The following is a 21,013-nucleotide window of genomic DNA, read 5'->3' on the forward strand; positions in this document are numbered from 1 at the left end:
TCTCCAAATATTCAAGGAGGTTTTTAAGCTGATCATCCAGTACCCCAAATGTATGCATAGAGGCCAAACATTAAAAGCTCCAAAACTGGCTGCACTCCCAGTATTGTGTACTGCATCACTAAGTTGACATGTGATAATGGCCCTTTCTGAAGTGCTTAAACACATGAAAAATCTCTAGCTAGAGGCCCCAATATTTACCCACTGTTGAGTCCTCATGAGGTTCCTCATCATGGCCACATGAGATTCCTCATCATGGCCACATGAGATTCCACTTCCTGATGGATTCAGTATCGATCATATCAGGCCTCCACCAACTTCACAACTCCCCCACAAAGCCTATGGCTTCTGATAAAATCCCCACTGCCAAGTCATCCTTGGATGAATCAAAATATGCCTTTAGACCACAAATTCTCATTTCAAGCAAGTCCCTTCTTATCCACACTACTCGAATTCCAATATGTGTGAAACTCTATATTTTATGGAATACAAATACCTCAGTAATTAGATATTACATATAAATTTTTATTTTCAACCTCACAGTAAACCTTTTCTTAGTTACCAAATAAAAGTACATACACCAAGAACTTTCCCCTGCATTGCTTAAGGGGAAAATGAAGATGGTTGAAGAATGAAGCCAGTGGGCTGTGAGTGAGAATTCTAGTGCCTATCTTCCCAATTATGATGATTGATTCATGGCTGAAAAGTCAGCTCCATCTCATCACAAGAGCTCCATGTTGTGTGGAAAGCCAGCTTGTAGGAGTGTTGAAGGGACACTAAATCCAGCATTTCATGTATTTGAGCTAGACATGGATGTGAGATATCTCCTGAAACAAACTGATTAACCTCCCCTTCCACCTCTATCAGACTGCATCCTGGCTTTGTTTTAATCCTTTTATCTCCAATCATCCTTCGGATCCTACAAGCATCTTCACATTTCTGTGCAGCCAAATAGATGTTGGATAGCTGAACATAAGCTCCATCTTCTTCTGTTCCATCTCCATTTCCCACCATTAGAAGCTCTCTTGCAGCAAGCTCTGCGAGATCAACGTTATTATGAGTTCGACAACCACTCAGTAAGGCACCCCAGACTGCAGCACGGGGCTTCATGGGCATTCTTCTTATGAGCTTGAGTGCTTCGTCTAACTGACCTGCCCTGCAGAGCAAGTCGACCATGCAACTATAGTGCTCATGTTTGGGTAAGATACCATACCGAGCTTCCATGTTTTCTAGTAGAAACTGGCCTTCTTCCTGGAGTCCTGCATGGGCACAAGCCATTATGACTCCAAGAAGGACAACCCCATCTGGTCTAAGCCCATCTTCTACTTGCATTCTCTCCAAGCATTGCATTGCTTTTCTCACATGCCCATGTAGTGCAAAGCCCCCAATCATAGCAGACCATGAGAACACATTCCTCTTAGTCATCCCCTCAAAAACCTCCACACTCCTGTCAATGCATCCACATTTGGCATACATATCAACTAGCGCAGTCCCAATAAACACATCAGCCTCCAACCATTTCCTTTTAGTAACATACTCATGGATCCACTTTCCTTGCTGAAGAGCTCCCAACTGAGCACAACCCTTAAGCGCAGTGGTCAAACAGAACTCATCAGGCTCAACTCCGGACACCAACATATTCCGGAAAGCATTCAAAGCCTCAGGAGCCAAACCACGCCGAACGTACCCATTTAAAAGTACATTCCATTGGACAACGTCCAAGTTCGGAATTTCATCAAACAATTTACGGGCATCGCCCATAGCACAGCACTCTGCGTAGAAACGAACCAGCGCTGTCTGGACATGCCTGTCCGATGAAGCAACACCATTTTTCAAGACCCAATTATGTATTTGCTTCCCTAAGAGCATCCACAATGAGTTGGTACACGCAGAAATAATAAAAGGAAAAGTATGCTGATCAGGACCTACGTTTTCATCATCTAACATTAATTGGAAGTAATGTAGAGCCAGCTGGGGTGTGGAACTGCGAGAATAGGCTCTGATGAGAGTATTGTAAGCAAATAAATTTGGGTTTTGAATTTGGCTGAAAATGAGAGACGCATAGGAGAGGCTACCGGAGTTGGAAAGCGCACAAAAGGAAATCAGCTTGCTGATAGCATAGTTGTTGAGATGGAGGCCATTGACAATGAACAAGGCGTGAATAGCCTTGAATTGACGCATGTTGGAGCAGCTTTGCGCAAGGGATATGCAGCGCTTCCATGCTTCCATTCATGTATCTATTCCAAGAAGCAAATCAGTACACACCATTACTCAGTTCCTCCCCTCTGTAGTTTTCAATTTTTATTGTTCCCTTTTTGGCATATTCCAATAGGTGCATGGTCTTGTATTGCTGGACATGATCCAATTCAAAACAACGAAAACATTTTCTAATAGCAGTTGCAGTAAGAGAATCATATCCCAAAGACCAAGTACCTAAAGACATTTACTTTCTTCCCCCATTCTATTTTTTTCTCTCGTCAAAACTTTCACTATCCAATTAGCATGAAGATGTAATTTTCCACTCTTTATCATTGCTATTGAGAAGTAAACTTGAGAAGTTCTTCCTGTGCACTTATGCTGGGCGACTTCCTTTTGGCTAGGCTTTCGACCAAACTACCTTTTCTCAATCCATAGAAGAACAAAAAATACCAAAAAGAACCGAGGCAGAGGAAAACCAGGAAAACTGTAGGACACAGCTTATAGAGATACATGCTTGGGCTTCTTGAAGTTTATCAACAACAGCTCAGCAGGTTCTCTAATTTTCTCTTCTTCTTTTTTTCCCACAATGGAACAAACTTTGCCAATACAATGTTCTTCCTAGTAGCTCAAAAAAAATGTTTGCTTCCTCGAACAATGTCTCTTAACAACAAAGCCAGTTTTGCAGTGGAACAGTAAAGAAGTTCCCTTAAAAAATCTGCATTTCATCTTCAAAGAAAAGAATCAGAGGTTGTAAATTCCTTGTTCTGCAAACGGTAATAACATCGTTCCAACAACCAATGACCTATAAAAATGTTAAAACGCAAATTACACAAGGATAACGAATAAATACAAGAATGTAAAGCTGTAATTCATAATTGGGATATACCTTACATTCTTCATCATCAAGCATAATCCATTTTTCAACCTCGTGACGGTAAGCAAAGCACCGATAATTTTTCCCAGTAAAACAAACCTACAAGTTAGAGGAGGGCGCTGACTAACATTGTAAACGGGGCTTAACGCATACATAGCAGATTATTGGCTAAAATAAACATTATGATATTAGTTGCATTAGTCCGTTAGTTCAATGGAAGAGAAAATCAGGTAGAAGAACACCTGTATGTATTCATCCGAGCCACCAGTAAATGACTGGTTCTCGGACTTGGTGCAATTAAACGGGCTCTCAGAGGCTTGGTGTTGTTAAAGCCAAATAGATCTAAGACCTTTTCAAATCTTGGAAAAACATGGTCCTTTTCAAGTTCAATATTCTTTTTCTGGTAATACAATTGGAAGTTCGAAGCATGTTATATTTAGATATGAAAGTGAGGATTGTTTACACATCCATATATCTAGGGGCAGAGCCAGTCAAGTTCGAAGCATGATATGTCATCTAAAATTTATGCCTTAATCTATAATTTAAAAACCAAGAAGGAAGACTGCTTATTGAGATTAAAGCAAGAAAAAAAAACCAAAGATGACATATGCTGGTTATACTCACGAAGACATTGAAAATTAAAGACACCAAAAAGACTTCAAAATTGTGGCATAAATGTTGAAGTAAATATTCAAATTTACCAAAGAAATGAGGTAATGCGTGTTCCCTTCATCTAAACCTTCATATAGGATACCGAGATCTATCTTAGTAGACAAAGCAGCCAATGTTGTTGATATATCCGCCCCGCGCTCATGACCATTCTTCCTGTCAATAACTACAATGCCCAAATCAAATACCATCAAAGATTTCTTAATGCTCATTATATAACAGAACTGAATAACATTTTACAACCTGCCACATACCAGTTATGAACACATGAGGAGGACTCGAAAGAAAATGCTGAGTAGGATTGAGTTTCCCACAGCCTCCTGCCTCTGGATCACAAGGGAATAGACTACTTGCATTTACAAGCTTCAAAAGCTTGTCAAATGAGCTATCCATGTACGTATCCTGAGCCCACATGAATCAAATAAGGTAAAAACAAACATATTCCAAACGTGCGAAGAAAAGAATTTTCTAAATGAGACATGCCTTCATTCTTCTAAGTTTACTCTCATCTACCATGCGAAGAAATGAAGTAAACTGCTCATTCCCAGACTCAAGACCGCAATAGCAACAGCTTATTCTTTCCAAAAGGTTCATTCCAATGATAGTATGTGCTAAGCACTCATCCGATGTACAATCCCAATTTTCTCCGCTATATTTTTCTCCTGGCGCAGAAAATGACTGATGAAGACATTCAAAAATTCCAACCAAGATTGAAATAACATCATTTGTTTGTGCCTGAAACATTAGGGTCACTATTAAAACTGCATATAGAAGAAACAACAGCTCAGCAATTCTCATGTCGAACCTTCTTCCTTTGGCAAAGGATAAATACAAATGTAACCCAAGTCCACAAACTTACCTCCTGGAAGAAAATATTATCAGGGTACAAGTCACTCAAAGCCATCTTTGCAAGGCATGGAGCAACAACATCTTTTTTCCAACATACTGGTGAGAGACTTAAGACTGTAAAAGTATTGCATAATGAACAGAAAACACATGGGTTTCCAGCATGAGCATGAGGGATTTCTCTTCTTCGTTGCAACTCAAATCGGAACCATCTCAAATGCCAAAGTGACTGCTTTTTGGCAGAAACAGCAAACATTCAGAAACCCAAAAAAAAAAGTAAAAAATTTAAAAATTGAAAAATGTTTGATTGTGGAACACCAACCGTTATGATCACATCTAAGAAGCAATCGTATTGAGCAAGACTTTTTTTCAGACTAGTCCCATGTACATCTGATGCATTCATGTCGTCGAATGTGCATTGTGATCCTCTTTGATCAGGAGACAAAACACTGTCTTCAGAAGTTCTCCCACCAGGCAATCCTGCACAAGAGAAAGTACAATTCATGGAGTAGTTTCTATATTATGATCCTAATATTTAAAACTAAAAGGAATCTAATTGACACTTGGATAAATCCAGTAAAGGTTTGAAGCATTTTCAAAAGGTTTCCCACTTTGCTCAACTTTTCCATGGGAGGAAGGGGATCCAAGGGACACGGTGCTCCCCTCCAAATTGTCCAAAGTGTTTGAGAACCAAATTGTCCAAAGTGTTTAGAGGAGCACCTGACAAAACTTTAGGCTCTTCATATTCACCCACTGACAAGTCCGGATGAGGTTTTTCTTTATTGCTGGATGAGATGCTACTGTTTGAATCTGGAAGCATGTCAGTCCTCCTTGTAAATTTTCTTGGGTGAACTTGTTCATCCAATTCCGCACTTCCACTTTGTTCAAGACGCCTAGATTCCTCTTTCTGTTGTTTCAATTCCACATTCTCATTATCTGAGTGTGGGGAAACTTGTTCATCTAATTCCGAACCTCGAATTTGTTCTTCAAGCTCTCTCTCCTGTGCTCGAAGCTCAAGTTCCTCTTCCTGTTGTTTCAATTCCACATTTTGATTATCTGGGTGTGGGGAAACTTGTTCATCCAATTCCAGACCTCGATTTTGTTCTTCGAGTTTTCTCTCCTGTGCTCGAAGCTCAAGTTCAAGACGCCTAGATTCCTCTTTCAGTTGTTTCAATTCCACATTCTGATAATCTGAGAATGGGGAAACTTGTTCATCCAATTTGGCATTTCGACTTTGTCCAGTAAGTTGCTTCTGTCTACCTCCACTCTCAATTTGCCTTTGATCCTCCAAAATTTCCAAGAGCTTTCTCACATTTGCTCGAAGCTCCAGTACAAGACGCCTAGATTCCTCTTTCTGTTGTTTCAATTCCACATTCTGATTATCTGAGTGTGGGGAAACTTGTTCATCCAATTCCACACCTCGATTTTGTTCTCCAAGCTTTCTCTCCTGTGCTTGAAGCTCAAGTTCATTCCGCCTAGATTCCTCTTCCTGTTCTTTCAATTCCTCATTCTGATTATCTGAGTGTAGGGAAACTTGTTCATCCAATTCCGCACCTCGATACTGTTCTTCGAGCTGTGTCTCCTGTGCTTGAAGCTCAAGTTCATTCCGCCTAGATTCCTCTTCCTGTTCTTTCAATTCCTCATTCTGATTATCTGAGTGTAGGGAAACTTGTTCATCCAATTCCGCACCTCGATACTGTTCTTCGAGCTGTGTCTCCTGTGCTTGAAGCTCAAGTTCATTCCGCCTAGATTCCTCTTTCTGTTCTTTCAATTCCTCATTCTGATTATCTGAGTGTAGGGAAACTTGTTCATCCAACTCCGCACCTCGATACTGTTCTTCGAGCTGTGTCTCCTGTGCTTGAAGCTCAAGTTCATTCCGCCTAGATTCCTCTTCCTGTTCTTTCAATTCCTCATTCTGATTATCTGAGTGTAGGGAAACTTGTTCATCCAATTCCGCACCTCGATACTGTTCTTCGAGCTGTGTCTCCTGTGCTTGAAGCTCAAGTTCATTCCGCCTAGATTCCTCTCCCAGTTGTTTCAATTCCACATTTTGATTAACTGAGTGTGGGGAAACTTGTTCATCCAATTCCGTACCTTGATATTGTTCTTCGAGCCGTGTCTCCTGTGCTTGAAGCTCAAGTTCATGAGGCCTAGATTCCTCTTCCTGTTGTTTCAATCCAGCAGCAGTCTCGGATTTTGGAGAATCACTGATAAGAAGCTGCTTGATACCACCAGTGGCCTACAATACCATGAAAAAGTTAGCTAACATCATAATGATATATCATAAGACCATCACTGCACTGAAGAAACAGAACCACACCTTTGAATCCTTAGCATCTCTACTAGACTTGTTCTTTTTCTTTTTCTTTGATTTTTTCTGTGTTTTCTTTGTATTATCATCAGCTGTATTAATATTCTTTTGGGTATCAAGGGCAGCCTCTAATAAAAGTGCTCGTCCTACAGCATCAGACTTCTCTGTGGCATATTTTCTAGCCAGATCCTCCAAGTGGTCCTGGAAGGGAGATCAATTATGGAATTATTCAACTTAGCTCTATGAAAGGATGAAGAAACCACAGAAGAAGAAGAAGAAAATTCAATGCAGACTCGAAGGAATGACGTTAGGATCACCCAAAGAATTGACCGGTAGTCAATAACAGATATTTTCCCAAGTTTGGATTGCAGATTCCGCATAACACCAACACACCGCATGAGACTAGTGTCAATCTCGCAAAGCTGCAAGACTGAACAAAGTGAGAACTCAAGGAACAAAACTGAATAATAGTCTTTTATTCAGCTCCCATTTGATTACAAGGGGATATTCAGAGAAAATGGAAACTAAAAAAAAAATTAAAAAAAAAATCAGGTTATTCATTGTTAGAATATATGATTGATTTTGTAGATTTTATTTTATTTTTATTTATTTATTATATTATTTACTTTATGCAAATTTTAGGGATTGCATATTTTTAGGATTTGATTTAATTTCCTTTTTTTTTTTGTACAGCTTGTTTATGTACTTTAAGAATTTCTTATAATTTTCTTTGAAGAAAAATAATCTTCATTGGCACAATTAAATTTCTTGTTTTTTTTGCCTTTTTTGCCCATTATCTTCCTTTACCATGTCAGAAATCTCTTAAAGTAATGTATAGGGTCCATCTCGAATTACTTTTTATTCAGGCTATAAACAGTTTGTTAGCTTTATTGATGAGTGCACTAGAACAACATGAATCTACCTTCTAAAGGAAAAATCAGAAGTTGCTACTTCCTTCAAAACATTTCATAAGATGATCTAAACCTAATTTCATACCAAAATCAAAATGTTAAGGACCAATAATGACAAAGAGTATTTTAATACCATTCTAGGTTCATATCTTCTTGAAAAAGGGATTTTACATCATTCTTCTTACAATGATACACCCCAAAAAAATAAAATGCTTAAGAGGAAAAATAAGCATTTACTTGAGGTAGCTAGAGCTTTGATGTTCACAAGAAATGTACCCAAAATTGACTTCACTAATGTTGTGCTAACTATTATCTACCTTATTAATCGTATGTCAACCAAAGCCATATACATGAAAAGTCCTATTGATGTTCTTAAGTATCATTTTCCTGATGTTAATGTCTTTGGTTCTCTTCTTCTTAAAATATTTGGGTGTGTTTTCTTTGTTCATATTCATAATAGGGAAAGGTCTAAACTTGATCCTGGAGCTCTTAAATATATATTCTTAGGTTACTCTCCCACACAAAAAGGGTACAAGGGTGTATATATGGAGGAGTAAAAACAAGCCTATTGTAGATAGATCAACCATTGAAGTTGAATTTTGAGCATTAGCACAAAGCATATGTGAAGTAATGTGAATTAAGATCCTACTCAAAGAATTGCATATGGAACCTAAAGACCATGTGAAAATTTATTGTGATAATAAAGCAGCTATCAGTATTGCACATAATCCAATTCAACGTGATCAAATTAAACATATTGAGGTGGATAGACGTTTCATAAAAGAGAAGATTGAAAGTAAAATGATTTTTACACCTTTTGTGACTACCAAACAACAGTTTGTAGATATTTTCATAAAAGGAATCTCAAGTATCATGTTTGTTTGTACTATTGGCAAGTTCGATTCAAAATTAAACTAAATAATTCAAGTAAACCAAATAATTGTGTTTGGCTCAATTAGGTGGGTCCTAAATGATTGCAAATTTTGAACTATGTTTATTCCTAAAAAGATTGAAGAAAAATGTTGAGGAAAAAAATAGAAAGGATAAGTAGAAGAAAAGAAAAAATAGATTCAAAATTAATAAATTGTTTTTATATCTCATTACAACATCATTTCACTTATTTAACTCTTCTACATAAATATTAAATAATTTTAAAATATATAAAAAAAAATTTACTAATTTTAATCATATTTTGCTTTCTTTCATATTTTTCATAATAAAACTAAACATAAAAAAAAATCATTTTTATTAATATTTGTTTTCTTTCTCTGGTGAATATAGCCTTAATTTTCAACCTTTTTCATTTTTCTTCCCTGAGATTTTGTCAGCAATGAAGCAGAGGAGTAAGAGAAATGCTTGTGGACACATCAAAAAAATATTAGGAATGACACAGAGATAGTTAAGGAATAATCCTGAAAACTGGGAAAAACAATGCATCTTGAGAATGAGAAAAGAAGCCTAAAAAGGTTGGTTTCCAACTAATCACAAAATAATATGGGAATTATTGGGTAGCAGAGGATTAATTATTTGGCTTGATGTGAAAAGTGCACATAAATTTAGGAAGAATTTGACATTTTTCATTATATATCAAAATTAAAAAGGTTGGGACACCTACCTTCAAAGACACCTCTTCTTTCTGATCTTGGACTGCCATTTCTAACAAACTATCCTGCTCAAGCAGGTCTTCGAACGTCTTGCTCTCATCTTCTTGATCACTTTCCTGATCAGATAAATGAGAAGTCCCACCGGCTACTCTTAGACTCAGAGCTTCTACTTCTTTAAGAACCTTTGATATGAAAGTGAACTCAGCCGCATCACTGCCAAACACATCATTAGACGTCCTAGCAAGCTCTTCTTGCCGCTTCTTCAAGAGGACCTCATAACCTTGCGGGACAAACTCCAAGTTTTCCCTCCTCTTTGTGAATTCCTCGGCCAAGATATTCTCGACTGCCTGAAATGCTTCTTCTTGACGTAAATGAATACATTTACTATCACACAAGCTTTTATATTCAGGAAATTCCTTCTCGAGGATACTCAAAATGTCTATCGCTTGATGTTTTTTCTCTTGTAATGCACGAGCCCATGATGTCAATTGTTGTTCATTTGAAGGACCCCCGAATATCCAAGCTGCTAAAGAATCACTGCCTGGAAGTGCATCATCTTCAAGATTATCAACAGTAAAAGCTACTGAAGAAGCATCAGCAGAAATGTTGTCATGATAAGTGAAGAAATCAACCGCTCCCCTATTCGAGTGTTTATCCAAAAGGAGAGATACTGATTCACTAGAAAGACCAATCCTGTGTTTGATGTCAAAACCTCCCCTGGGCGTCTCAGCCACGGACCCATCCTTCTCTGAACGAAAATCTAACCTACAAAGACGAACCAAATCCTCCAAATAACTATAGACATATCTGAGCTGAGGAACTTGCAAAAAGCAGAGGCACAAAGGTGTTTGGTCCAGTCCTTGAATTAAAGGCTCCAATTCTGGAACAAGTGTCTGCAGCTTTTCCAAGGAGTACTTAATCAACACCTTAAGAAGTCTTTCAGAGAGATAGTTGTGTCTAAAAAACAATTTGAACATGATATGGATTTTCGAAAGGATCCCTGCACGCTCAGAATCATAAGATAATGGCCAGTTATGGTCGAAAGGGAAGGCATCAGGCAACCCTTTTTCTCCATCAACTTCCTTGATATTTTGATCACCACCAACCTCCCCTCCATGGGACTCTCTGTCACCACCAACAGTACAAGATAACTCGCCTTTCGGACCACTTTCAATCATTTTCAGAGCTGCAGAAGTGTCCACTGGCTTCCACCTATCCTTCAATAGCATGTCAACCCAATAACTATTAAGTTCTAGTGGTAACATTGACATCATCTCGGGTGCTAAAACCTTAACATTCCGCAGATGCTGCACCTCAAGATGTTTCAGATAAGGTATTAATTCCTTAAATCTCTGACTGCAAAAACAACATCCCAAAAACTTCCAGCTCTTGTTATCCTTTGCAAAACTCATGGCTTCACAGAAAATCAGCGCTTCCTCAACATACTCGTTTGAACCAAAATACTCTATTAGATCCCCAATTCTCACATTGAGCAATCTCCTCTTCTGATCAAAACTGATCGAGTCCCAATACATCACAACATAAGGCATCATACGTGCCGATTCCTTCATCTTTTTAAGATTTGAGACCCTTTTTATCTTTTCTTGTTTGTAAGAAGACCTGGAAGACGACTCAGGCACTCCATCTTTCAGATAATTTTGCAGACTAGCTTCCTCTGTTTGCCATTCTGGTAATACCCGCAAGTTCTCCAAAAGCTTTGTTTTTTGAATCTTAGCCTCAATCTCCTTCTCTCTTTCCTCAAGATCTTTCAATTCCATACCATCCTCAGAATATTTTAAACTAAGCAACTTACTCTCTTTCAAAAGATCGGAAAAAGGAACCAACATAAACTTAGCTTCCAAATCCAAATGCACACCGTTATTCATGGTCTCGTTTGACATTCCAATCAGTGACCGCAGGCCCTCTTGAAGTTCTGAAATTTGTGCCATGAGAATCGACCCTTCTAATTGATTCCGCCCCACAAGTAAACTAGCCTTCTCCACTGGAATTGACAACGCCCTTTCACACTCTCGCACAACTTCTTGGTATCCATCATTTTTCTCCGACGTCAAATAGAGCAAATGCGCAAAGAAATGGGCGGAATCCATCTTCTCGGGTGAGAGCAGCGTGGCTCGCGAGGCAGAGTCCGCTGCAGTCTTGAGGTATTGGAGTTTGGTACTAGAATCGGCAATTGTAAGAGCGAGTTGGTAATACATGGTACCTTGAAGAGTATGAACAAAACCAGAGTTCGGGTAGCTCGAACAAAACTTTTTCATGAGCTTTAGGGCTTTATGGTGGTTTCCACGCCGGAAAGCATCAAACGCGCGGTCGCAATCGAGCTTGATTGCCTCCATTTCTGCTGCTTTCTTTGCTTCCTTATTGGGGGACCCATGGGAGAGTGAGGAAGCGGACGGGAAAGCTGCCTTGACACCCACGGCCGCCGCAGGGGCAGAACAAGAAGAAGAAGGCTTGACTCGCTTCTTGCGTCCCATTTCTTGATCCGAAGCCGACTCAAAGAATAACAAAGAAATATTCGAGTCGGTAAAGAACGAGATCACTTCCTTCAATCTTGGAAGCGGAATTCTGTTTAGTTAAGTATTAGGCGCGAAAATTCTGATTCCACGTCATCAAAATTAGTTACTTCATATGAGGCTACTCATATTATGTTTTGTGACAAGTAATCTAACCTGGATTTAAGAAGTGGAATTAAAAGCTCTTTTAGTAAAAAGTCTAACAAAATTATAATACAAATCTTATAATTTTATGGAAAAGGGTTTTGATTAAAATGTAGGAAGTTCTAAGGTAACGAATCGGAATTTGGGTTGGTATTTACGAAGTTTTCATCTCAACCAAGGAATATGATGAAATTTTGGTGTTAAATGACAAAACAAATAGAATCAAGACATAAACGTATTAACAAGCGGTGTTTGGATACAAGGTTATGACATCTAAAGACATACATGTGATACTATCTCATTGGTGTTGCATTTTTAGTTGCATCTTTTTATCCATTACATCTACTTTTTATCATTTTCATCTACTTTGGTCAGGTATAGGAATATGAGAAAATAAAGACTAAACTCAAATGAGAAAAACATCTAAGAGGTGGGTGAATTAGGCTTTTCAAAATCTTTTTCAACATAACAAATTCAAGCACAATAGAAACAAAAATAAAGAGGAAGAGTTAGAGAAAGCAAACTCAGATTTTATAGTGGTTCGACACTTCCTTGCTTACATCCACTCTCTTCAATCTCCTAACCGAGTGAATGTTCCACTAACTTGAAACTTCAACCAAGCTTCCAATCTCCTTTACACTTGGATTCCAACTCCAATTGACTCTTACACAATCTCTTCAAGATTCAACTATTTTGAAGGCTTTAACACTCAATTTTTACAAGAATAAATCCTTCAACCTAACTCAATGATATCACAAATACAAATCAAAGCTAGGATGAAACACAAAAGTGCATTCAAGGATATACAAGTGTATATTTAATGCACCAAGAAAGAAATGAGAGAATACAAGAATAAGTGGGTAGACAATTGAATGCAAGTGTTCTCTATATTATAAATGAAGTAGAGTTCTCAATTTATAGGTTTCTAACCTCGGGAGCCAAGAAAAATAAAAAGAAGTTTCAACCAGTTCGAGCTGGGGGTCGACCGGGAAGGAGGGTGCTTCAACTGGGAAAGGAAAGCTACTGGATGAGAGAGAGTGTTTTTAACACTCCTCGACCGAACAAGGGCAACCGGTTGAGCCGGTTGGCCAGTGCCTCGACCGGTTCAACCTTTTGACCTTGAAAATCTATCTTTTTCTATTAGTTTCTTTTCTAACACTTAGGCAAAGTCTTTAGGTAAATAAATACATCAATTTTGAAACGTTTTGCCTAAGGTACATTTGATAAAACTTGGGTTTTAATGAAATTGTAATTTTAAATAATAAACCGAGTTTTCAAATATGTATGAAGAGATATGTAAAACCTAAGTGCACTCATGCATTCATCGTACATTTGTTTCCTATGATTAAAAGTCTTCCAAAATGTCTTGATCTTGTATCCATTAGGTCATTTGATGAATTTCCAAATTAATACCTGAGATTCTTTACAATTCGAACAAATTAGTAACTTAATCATGATTTGTTATCATTAAAACCTGATTAGGAAAACCCTTGTGCTAACAGAATCCATTTAGATTATGGTAATAAGAGTAATAGGGCATCTCATCTCGGATGTGTCCCATTCATATTCCTAGTAACACCAACTTACAAATCTTAAGTAGTGTTATTCCATGATTCAAATTTTAAATAGTGTTATTCTATAATTCGGTATTTTATATACTTATTAGAAGCTCAAATTGTGTCAACAATGGACCTAATCCACTAGATCCATGGGTTTTTTTAACTTCTACAGCAACTTTAAAAAAAACTCTTAAAAAATGGTACTTGCAAAAATATTAACAAATTTATAGCATTTTTTACCACGTTAGTAGGTGACACCTTCCATAATTTTCATATTAATGATATATGTTAAAAAAAAATTGACTTTAAATTAAATATGTCTCTTTAAAAGACACTTTCCATAGTGTTTATATTAATGATACATGCTATAAAGAATTTGAATTTAAATTATAGATGTCTCAGATACCTTCCACAATTTCGAAAAATTGAATTTATACTAAAGGTGTGTCTTCAAGAAACACATTTTCACAATTTTTTTTTTAAGTCAATCGTGTTAAAAAAATTTTTGAATTTATATTAAAAGTGTCTTTCAGAATTCCACAAAATCAAATTTATATATTAAATGTGTCTCTTCAAAATACATTTTCCACGATTTTTATATCCTTCATACAATTAAAAAAAAATTGAATGTATACTAAAATATCTCTTTAAGAGACACCTTTAATATAAATTCGATATTATTGAATTATAAAACTCATGGTTTGAATTTGTATACTATGTAAACTTAAAAGAGGTAAATAATATGTAAATAAATTATAAAACTTAAAAGATAAAAAATTGCTTTTTGATCACAAATGATTTCCTTCTTAAAATGGCAAATAAAAGTTCATAATCATTTTTTATGTAGCCACCACAACAAAGTACATGTTCAGAAAGGGCTTTTCCAACAAAAAAATTTCATCTCTCGTCTATACAATCGAGTAATCCTATATTTGCAGAGATGAATAATTAAAATTCATTAGACAACAAAATTATTTTGTCTTTGAAGGTTAGATTAAGAAACGAAATATTTTTATCTCCATGTTAACACATGGTTTTTGCAACCAAATAATTTTATCTCCAAATATTTTCACTTACATTTAAGGATAAAATGTTTTTAGTCTAAAATGTTGACAAATAGGTCGGTGATAAAATAATTTCATCTTTAAAAGCTAATAATGTTTAGGCAATTAAACAATTTTATCCCAAAATAGCTCTATTCACATTCGGAGACTAATAATAAAACTAATAATTTCCTTCCTAAATATAATATTATTGTTAATTTTTAAAATTTTACATAATCCTATTGAACCCATATAAAATTATAGGTTATTCAACAATTTCAAATATAAAATGATATTATATAAATGAAGCATTTAATAATATAAAAATAGAATAACCTATAAAATATAAGTATAGGTCAAAACATTTGTTTCATCAAGCAAACCATATTTGCAACGATGTCCAAGTACTATTCCAAAACTTTCCAAAACAAAAGTGACCAATAAGTAACATCAAACCACATAATGATGTCAACTCAATGATGGAGGTGGTGGTTGAGAATCTAAGCCAAAATGAACTAGAAGTGCTAGTTTGTTGTGACATGAAACTATGTATGGCCTTCAACTCCTTCAACCGAGTGGTAGTGGTAGTCTTAAACTCCTGTAACTCTTTGATTTGTTATCGCAACCTATTTATCTCTTCATTAAGAAATTCAGTTGCACTTGAATGTTTAAGTTGTGACTTATATCTTAAATCTCGAACATAGTCCAATTGCTTAGATAAGTCAGAAACAAGAGTACCACCCTCCTGGGCTTGAATCTCAAGCATCTTTTCCTGAAAAATATAGTATAATTTCAATTGGTAAATATTTATATTACCATAGAAAATAATGAAAAGATAGTTTTACTTTTTACTACTATAAATAACCTAACTCTTACATATCGAGATTTAGATGCATCATTTATCCATCCTTTACTTGCATTGTAGTGGGTGGCATCCCCTTGCAACTCTTTATTGGCAACACTCTTTTACATGCACACAAAAAAATAATTCCATTATTTTTAAAGATAATTAATAGACACACCCTTACAACTTTCTAGGTGGAACATGTCTTTGACATAAATAAAATAGAATAAAATGGAAGTATATATTATACCATTGAGTTATGCTGATGATGAAACCCAAATGATTTAGACCCAACGCGACGAAGAAACTTTTCACGATTGTCCATAGTTATAGTGAGGCTTTCCTACACAATAATATTACTAAAAGAGTAAGTAAAATGAAAAATATATATATATATAATATATTAGACAAAAACTTCATGAACAACTAATTAAACATGTAATAAAGTGAAGTATTCTACCAAGTTTTTATTAGAGTCTCCAATATTCAGACTATATATATATACTCATGAACAATATTTTAATTTTTCATAATAAATCAACATTCCAACATAACATTTCAATTATTTATAATAAACAAACATTCTAATACAAAATTTCAAATTTTCACAATGAATCAACTTTCCAACACAATATTTCAATTTTGAACTTGTTTACTATTTCATATATAATTATGATAAATATACATGATACCTTAAAATTTTCAAGAGAAAAAACATGCCTCCTCAACTGTCTCAAATTGCTTGAAATGACAATAATAATCGTAGATATATTGGTGTTGTTGTCCTATGATATTCTTCAGATACTTTGTATTATATGTCTTTGACATATCTATATCAAATTTTGACTGGAATTTAAAATAAGAAAAATGAAAAAGCATCATAGCATGTGTTAATTGATGTAGCTCCTTACTGGATGTTTAAAACTGTCAAAGACAGCTCTGTTGGCATTCTTTTCAACATAACAGGCTTCATTTATTTGTTCTGGGGTGAAGGCTTGCCTTGTTTGGAAAATGAATGAAAACAGAGTTAAGAGGTTTAGAGGGTTTGTTTGTTTTTTTTTTTACCAAATTATCAGAAATACTAAACGAATAAAGGAAAAGAGAGTCAGATTTGCAACTCTAGCAGCAAGTCTGATAATTGGTACATTTGTACGTACGTAGTCATTCTATTGTCCAAACTTGGTCGCATACATGAATATAGGCTTAGATTTGAAGTTCCATGTGGTAGTATAACTTCTGCATTTTCCTTTCTAAATAAGCTCCTCTTTTATGTAAGGCTAAGACTTTATTAGAAGCTAAAATTGTGCCAGCCAGGGGCCTTAATCCACTAGAAAAGCATGCAACCTTCATTTTGCTCTGAAACCATTTCCTAACATTTGATATTCTGCAATCTCAGCTATTACACATAACACAAAAGTAGAAGCAACTTATTTAGCAGTAAGTTGAACTGCTTAATCAAACTTGGGCCACCATCATCACTAGGGTTTTCAGCAACCAGCTATGGAGTGGAGCCTCTCACTGGCCTTCTTCTTCTTCTTCTTTTCAGCAAGGTGCTTCTGCTTAGCTTCATCCTCCATCCTCCTTTGATACTCCAAAACTACATTGACCTTTCTTTCATTTGCTTCAAACTCAAGCATAAACTCAAGTTCACCTTCTTCCAGTTGTTTCAGTTCATCTGTACCATTGCATGCTGCAGGAAAGTGACTGCAGCAACACACAAGAAAAAATCAGCAGCAGTCCCACAAAATAAATAAAGAAATAATCACCATTTCCCATGTAAGTTATTGCAATATGAGAAGTATGGAAATGAGAGTAAAAGAGGGATGTACTCTTTTTGGATCATCCCCATGTGGTAGGATCTGCTTGTTTTTACTAGTAGCCTACAAAAATATCAAACATAAACTCCCTATGTATAGCCGTATAGCAAAGGGAAAAGAATAGGATCCAATGCTTATTAAAACCTTCAAATGCTTAGCTTTTCTGTAATATTTGTTCATTTTCTTATGCTTTGATTTTCCCTGTGTCTGTTTCCCATAATCATCTCTTTTGTTAGTAGTTTCTTGGCATCAATTGCAAGCTGTGCTAACATTGTTTCTGTTGTGGCATCATACTTCTCTTTGGCATATTTTTCAGCCAGTTCCCCCAAGTGTGCCTGGAAAGGAGAAACCCCAAAAATGTTAAAAGTTTGGTCCACGATAAGGTGAAAAGCATTGGGAAAATGGTCAGGCAAATTCAATACAAACCCGAATGAATAACTTCAGAAGGATCACCATAACTAGCCTATAGTCATCAGAAGATGCTACTGCAAGTTCAAACTCCAGCTGCTTCCTGCCATCAATACATTGCATGATCCGTGCATCAAGTTTGCAAAGCTGCAGGGATGAACACAGTGAGACCAGGAAGGACAAAATTATCAAACGGTTCTTTCTTCATCCTCTATTTAGTTATTGGGGAATCAGAGAAGATAGTCAAGGAAATTCTTAACTTACAGTTGCTTCTGTTTTCCTAAAAAAGAAGCAAACACAATCAACTAAGCCAGATAGTCCAATTTAGCTTAGTTGGATAGACTCTTATGTTTGTCCTAAAGGATTGGAAATTTGTAACATTCACAAGTTTTGGTTTCCTTTTTCTATTTTTTTTCCTGGCAACCAAACAGAGTATTAAGGAAGATCATTATTCAGCCCCATAGAAACATATCATGGAGAAAGTTAAAGGATGCCTGCAACAGGCAAAAGCAAAGAAGCACATCAAGAGCACAAAAAAGACGGCTATTCACAAAATATTTTGTGAATTATTGTATGATAATTGAGAAAATCAGGTATAAATTTTATGAATAATATGAACTGCATTATATATCTAAAATCATGTTGAAGTTCAGATACACTGAGTTGAATACCTCAGGAGAAGCTCGATGTCTCTCCATTTTTTCTGATAGTGCTATAAGCACGTATTCCCCCTCTTCGCTTCCATCATCTTCATCACTTTCCAAATCATTTTGATCTCGTTCGAGTTGATCAGCTCTCAGACCTTGTGCTTCTTTAAGAATATTTGATATCACATCTAACTCAAACCGAACACTGATAGACATAGCATCATCATCCTCAAGCTCTTCTCGACGCCTCTCCAGAAGGGACTCATAACTTTGTGGAACAAACCCCGGTTGCTTCCTGTCCTTATATTCCTTCAAACAGATACTCTCAACTGACTCAAGTGCTTTTGCATAACCCAATTGCTCACATTTTCTCCTACATAAGCTCTCCAAGAGGGAAAATTCTTTCCCAAGGATATGGAAAATTTCCTCTCCTTTATGTTTTCTAAATTCTCTTAGACGTGCCCACACTTCTTCCAATTCTTCCATTGAAGGACCTTTAAATAACCAAGACACTAAGGAATCAGTCTCTGGCAGAGCATAATCTCCTTGATCTTTGATACCAAAAGTTACTGCCCAGCCATTAGCTGCATTGGCAGCTTCTCCCAGGAAGCGTTTATCCAAAAGAAGAATCAATGAGTCACCAGATAAAACAACTCTTTCTTTGATTTGGAACTTGTCTCTGCCACTGGCCATCTCTTGTATGGAGCCAATCTTCTCAGAATCATGTATACCACACGCTTGAGCCACCACCCGCAAATAGTCAAGAATCTGTTGAAGATGAGGAACTCCCAAAAAGCAGATGCACAGAGGTGTTTTGTCCAGACCATGAGTTAAAAGCTGTGATGCCGAAAAATTAGCCTGCATCTCAATCACGGTGAACTCCATTATCAGGCTAAGATGACTTGCAGCAAGGTATTTACGCCTCAGAAGGGTTTTGAACATGACATGGATTTCCTCAAGGATCTTTTCTCGCTCAGAATCATCCGACAACGGCCACTTATGTATTCCACCTTCTGCACTGCTATGACTATCAAGGGTTTTTAATGCAGCAGGGATATCAACTGGCTTCCATCTACCCTTCACAATCATATCAGCCCAATGCCTATCAACTTCTTGGGGCATAACTGAACACAACTCAGGCGAAAGACTTCCCATGTGCTTCTGATTAATGTGCTTTCTGTATGGTTCAATATCCCCAAATTTCTCATCACAATGGCAACAAGCCAAGAACGACCAAGATTTATTCTCCTCCGCAAAACCAATGGCTTCGGATAAAATCTCCATCACCGTATCATCCTTGGACGATTCAAAATGGGCTTTTAGATCACAAATTCTCACTTTAAGCAACCCCCTCTTCTTGTCATCATCTATGGAATTCCAATAAGTTTTAATCTGCTCCATCTGATCCACATGTGGCTTAATCACCTTTTCGTTCAGATACTCCTTTCTTTGTCCTGGTTTATGAGGTCCCACAAACAAATCACACGCTCCATCTGTCTGATTATGGGATTCAGGTGTCTTCAACCTCTGGGGAAGAAGCCTTTCTTCTGCTACCCGGGTCTCAATCTCCATCCTCTTCTCATCTTGCGTCTCCGTTTCCTCCTTAGTCTCAATGGGTCCCTTGGTAACCGACTTAATTAATACTGGACTCCCCTCAAGATGAATCGACTCAAGCTTCTCCTCTTCATCCGCATTCTCAAGATTCTTCACGGAATCCGAAAGAGAACATATTTTCATTAGGGAGAACAGAGCTTCTCGTGTTTCCATAAGGTTCTTCACTGGTATAGACACTCCCAAATAACTGTCCTTTACTGGACTCTCCTTTTTGGGTTTAATGGATAATGCCCTTTTACATTCTTGCACTACTTCTTCATATGCTTTACCATCCTCGCACAAATCGAACAACACACTCGCGTACATATACCCAAACTCAATCGAATCAGGGGACAGCAGCGTCGCTCGCTGCATTGACTCCGCCGCGCTCTTGAGGTGGCGGTGCTTGAGTCTGAGGTCGTCGATTACAGTAGCAAACTGGCAGAGAATATCGCCTTGAACAATGTGGGCAACAGCGGAGCTTGGGTGGCGAACGCAGAGGTCCTTTATGAGCCTCAGCGCTTTGGCGTGGTTTCCTTTGCGAAGCACAAGGAGCGCTCGCTCGCATTCCCCGGTGACTGAGGCCTCTGCCTCTGCTATGTTCTCGCCGGAGTCAGTAGACGGCGAGGGAGATGGGGTTGGCTTCTTCTTCGCCATTTCTTGATTCTGAGGCTACTGCATTGCACAAGAGGGGAACAAGAAGAAGGAAAAGGAAGAGTTGATGATGAAGAATTCAGAGATTTTCTTCCATTTATACTCTGATTTTTCTTGGTGGATCTTGAAGTGTGGTGTAATTCAAGTTGATACAAATTCTATTAACATTAAATGATTAAATATAAAAAAATATAAGATAATTAGAATTTTCGTTTACATTTACCCATTTAAAAAAAAAATTGAAAAAAAAATATCAAAAGGAAAATAGAAAAAAAAAAAAGAAGAAAAGTTGAACCGACGATTAATGTAGGGCCAAAATTATAGATAATTATGGTTCCGAAATTATAGGTAATATTAATAAT

At 36.9% G+C, this 21,013-nt stretch overlaps 3 protein-coding genes across 7 annotated transcripts; all 3 read right to left on the bottom strand.

Annotated features, from left to right (window-relative positions):
- Positions 1-374: 374 nt before the first annotated feature.
- Positions 375-2,555, bottom strand: LOC100252557 (putative pentatricopeptide repeat-containing protein At3g28640). The gene has a single exon (XM_002276648.4). The coding sequence runs from the start codon at positions 2,224-2,226 to the stop codon at positions 691-693; it is 1,536 nt and encodes a 511-aa protein (XP_002276684.1). The 5' UTR covers positions 2,227-2,555; the 3' UTR covers positions 375-690.
- A 108-nt stretch (positions 2,556-2,663) lies between these two features.
- On the bottom strand, positions 2,664-12,039 carry LOC104881683 (uncharacterized). Of its 5 annotated transcripts, none has more exons than XM_019225019.2 (11): positions 9,423-12,038; positions 7,214-7,318; positions 6,906-7,097; positions 5,306-6,824; positions 4,908-5,065; positions 4,599-4,814; positions 4,223-4,474; positions 3,994-4,141; positions 3,772-3,905; positions 3,083-3,169; positions 2,664-2,998 (listed from the first exon to the last, which is right to left on the bottom strand). In XM_019225019.2, exons 1-11 carry the CDS (start codon positions 11,901-11,903, stop codon positions 2,903-2,905), a joined length of 5,388 nt encoding a protein of 1,795 aa, XP_019080564.2. In that variant the 5' UTR covers positions 11,904-12,038; the 3' UTR covers positions 2,664-2,902. The 5 variants fall into 5 exon arrangements, 4 of the variants coding, with proteins under 4 accessions (XP_019080564.2, XP_010661002.3, XP_010661001.3 ...); XM_010662700.3 differs by having other exon boundaries at positions 3,088-3,169; positions 7,190-7,318; XM_010662699.3 differs by having other exon boundaries at positions 7,190-7,318.
- A 4,718-nt stretch (positions 12,040-16,757) lies between these two features.
- Positions 16,758-20,932, bottom strand: LOC104881684 (uncharacterized). Its single transcript, XM_010662705.3, has 5 exons — positions 18,429-20,932; positions 17,776-17,904; positions 17,494-17,684; positions 17,362-17,412; positions 16,758-17,236 (listed from the first exon to the last, which is right to left on the bottom strand). Exons 1-3 carry the CDS (start codon positions 20,652-20,654, stop codon positions 17,526-17,528), a joined length of 2,514 nt encoding a protein of 837 aa, XP_010661007.1. The 5' UTR covers positions 20,655-20,932; the 3' UTR covers positions 16,758-17,236; positions 17,362-17,412; positions 17,494-17,525.
- Between the last annotated feature and the right edge of the window lie 81 nt (positions 20,933-21,013).

Source organism: Vitis vinifera, chromosome 14, assembly GCF_030704535.1.
Source record: "Vitis vinifera cultivar Pinot Noir 40024 chromosome 14, ASM3070453v1".
Classification (NCBI taxonomy): Eukaryota; Viridiplantae; Streptophyta; class Magnoliopsida; order Vitales; family Vitaceae; genus Vitis; species Vitis vinifera.